Source organism: Nymphaea colorata, unplaced genomic scaffold, assembly GCF_008831285.2.
Source record: "Nymphaea colorata isolate Beijing-Zhang1983 unplaced genomic scaffold, ASM883128v2 scaffold0707, whole genome shotgun sequence".
In the NCBI taxonomy this organism is placed as follows: Eukaryota; Viridiplantae; Streptophyta; class Magnoliopsida; order Nymphaeales; family Nymphaeaceae; genus Nymphaea; species Nymphaea colorata.
Genome location: NW_022205213.1, coordinates 59 through 3230, shown reverse-complemented (window position 1 = coordinate 3230; position 3172 = coordinate 59). Strand labels below are relative to the sequence as shown.

General features: G+C 37.5%; 1 protein-coding gene and 1 pseudogene across 1 annotated transcript; both read left to right on the top strand.

Moving 5' to 3' along the window:
• The first annotated feature begins 680 nt into the window (after positions 1-680).
• Positions 681-1877, top strand: LOC126409665 (NAD(P)H-quinone oxidoreductase subunit H, chloroplastic-like; annotated as a pseudogene).
• Position 1878: 1 nt separating this feature from the next.
• Positions 1879-2743, top strand: LOC126409666 (NAD(P)H-quinone oxidoreductase subunit 1, chloroplastic-like). The gene has a single exon (XM_050075542.1). It carries the CDS (start codon positions 1879-1881, stop codon positions 2473-2475), a length of 597 nt encoding a protein of 198 aa, XP_049931499.1. The 3' UTR covers positions 2476-2743.
• The last annotated feature ends 429 nt before the right edge of the window (positions 2744-3172 follow it).

Sequence of the window (3172 nt, the reverse complement as noted above, 5' to 3'; positions counted from 1 at the left end):
GATTCAGTCACATATCAATTGGACCTAGGAATGAATCGACAGAATCTTTTTAGGTCCCTTTCCCTTTCATTCTGTTTCGTGAGCCCAGGAATATACCATCCCTTTGTATCTGAATAAATTTATTGTTATTATTTATTCATATTCATTTTGATTTGTTTGATAGAAAAAAGAGTAATATATGAATCAATCCAGATTATTGTGTACACCAGAACAAAATAAATGGTATTATTATTCTTGATTGGGAAGATTTATATCCGTGGGAACAAAAAGAAAAAAAGAGAAGAATTTATTTGTATGGTAAAGAATTCGCCCATATCCGTTATTCCACAAGAAGAAAAAAGGGGTTCTGTTGAATTCCAAGTATTTAATTTTACCAATAAGATAGAGAGACTTACTTCACATTTGAAACTGCACAGAAGAGACTATTTATCTCAGAGGGGTCTGCGGAAAATTCTGGGGAAACGCCAACGACTGCTGGTTTATTTATCAAAGAAAAATCGAGTGCGTTATAGGGAATTAATTGGTCAATTGGGTATTCGAGAACCAAAAACTGGTTAGTTTGGAAATTCGTTTGAGTTATTCGGTTCATTAGATCTTGAATTTGGATGAACCTCGTTTCATTTTCAGGAATTCATGGAATAATGAATTGGGATCGGAGAAATGGAATAATGAATTGGAATCGGAGAATAAAAACATATGACTGTACCAGACGCAAGAAAAGACCTCCTCGTGGTCAATATGGGTCCTCACCACCCGTCAATGCATGGTGTTCTTCGACTCATTGTTACTCTAGATGGCGAAGATGTTATCGACTGTGAACCCATATTGGGTTATTTACACAGAGGAATGGAAAAAATTGCGGAAAACCGAACAATTATACAATATCTACCTTATGTAACACGTTGGGATTATTTAGCTACTATGTTCACGGAGGCAATAACCGTTAATGCACCTGAGGAATTGGGAAATATTCAAGTACCTAAAAGAGCCAGCTATATTAGGGTAATTATGCTGGAGTTGAGTCGTATAGCTTCGCATTTGTTATGGCTTGGACCTTTTATGGCCGATATCGGTGCGCAGACTCCTTTCTTCTATATTTTCAGAGAGAGGGAATTGTTATATGATCTATTCGAAGCTGCCACAGGTATGCGAATGATGCATAATTATTTCCGTATCGGGGGGTAGCTGCTGATTTACCTCATGGCTGGATAGATAAATGTTTAGATTTCTGCGATTATTTTTTAACGGGAGTTGTTGAATATCAAAAGCTTATTACGCGCAATCCCATCTTTTTGGAACGAGTTGAAGGGGTAGGTTTTATTGGGGGAGAGGAAGCCATAAATTGGGGTTTATCAGGACCAATGCTACGAGCTTCCGGAATCCAATGGGACCTTCGTAAAGTCGATCGGTATGAGTGTTATGATGAATTCGATTGGGAAGTCCAATGGCAAAAAGAAGGAGACTCATTAGCTCGTTATTTAGTAAGAATTGGCGAAATGACGGAATCCATCAAAATTATTCAACAGGCTCTGGAAGGAATTCCGGGGGGACCTTATGAAAATTTAGAATTCCGACGCTTTGCTGGAACAAAAGATTCAGAATTGAACGACTTTGAATATCGATTCATTAGTAAAAAGCCTTCTCCCAGTTTTGAATTGTCAAAACAAGAACTTTATGTGAGAGTAGAAGCCCCAAAGGGAGAATTAGGTATTTTTCTGATAGGAGATAATAGTGTTTTTCCTTGGAGATGGAAAATACGTCCACCCGGTTTCATCAATTTGCAAATTCTTCCTCAGCTAGTTAAAAGAATGAAATTGGCTGATATTATGACAATACTAGGTAGTATAGATATCATTATGGGAGAAGTTGATCGTTGAAATGATAATTGAAGAAGCACAAGCTATCAATTCTTTTTTCAGATCGGAATCCTCAAAAGAGGCCTATGGGCTCATATGGTTACTTGTACCTATTGTTACTCTTGTATTGGGAATCACAATAGGGGTATTAGTAATTGTGTGGCTAGAAAGAAAAATATCTGCAGGGATACAACGACGAATTGGTCCTGAGTATGCCGGCCCCCTGGGCATTCTTCAAGCTCTAGCGGATGGGGTCAAACTACTTTTCAAAGAAGATCTTCTTCCATCTAGAGGAGATATTCGTTTATTTAGTGTCGGCCCATCCGTAGCGGTCGTATCAATTCTACTGAGTTATTCAGTAATTCCCTTTGGCCATCACCTTGTACTAACCGATCTCAGTATAGGTGTTTCTCTATGGATCGCTATTTCAAGTATTGCCCCTATCGGACTTCTTATGTCCGGATATGGATCAAATAATAAATATTCCTTTTCAGGTGGTTTACGAGCTGCTGCTCAATCTATAAGTTATGAAATACCGTTAACTCCATGTGTGTTATCAATATCTCTACGTGTGATTCGTTGGAATACGCACTCCTACCTCTTTCTTTGCTTTTTCTAGGAAAGAAGTTGGTTGATTGAATATATAGATAGAACTCTTTTTTATTCATCACTGGGATCTATGAACTAAACCAGATAGTTATATGAGTGAAACAAAACTGCTTATGAATTCGCAGTAAGAAGATCGAGTCTCATTACCTACGTACGAGAGTAAAGTGGAGCTAAACATAAGCAGCGGAAGCTGTTTACCCCAAGTATCGATTAGCCATCAGGACTTGAAGCGGGCGCAAAAGATCAACTGTATGGAATTTTTACTCTTGTATTTATTACCATACGAGGATCCACCAAAACTGAGTGGACGGTTAGGAACACCAAGGTACACAAAAGATTAGTAATGGAGATAATGTAACGTATCCAAACGGATATTTTGACATTACATAAAAGGAGTCATAATGAGGGCTTGAAGTTGGTAGAAATGATCAAAAAGTACTTCCCCGTGATCCCGATCCAGAGTATAGCTCCTATCCACTGATTTAAAAATAACTATCAGGAACGAAGTAATCCTTTATTTATATAGTATAGTCCTTCTGAGAAAGAAGAGAAGAACAGGAAGGAAAAATGGATTGACTATTTATTGTATCTTATGGAAAGATCGAGTTAAGTTATTACTGAACAAGAAACTCAGCAAAAAGAATAAAGGATGAGATGGATTCAGAAGTGTACTTTTTATTTGTTATTATCTTATCGCGGACAGAATC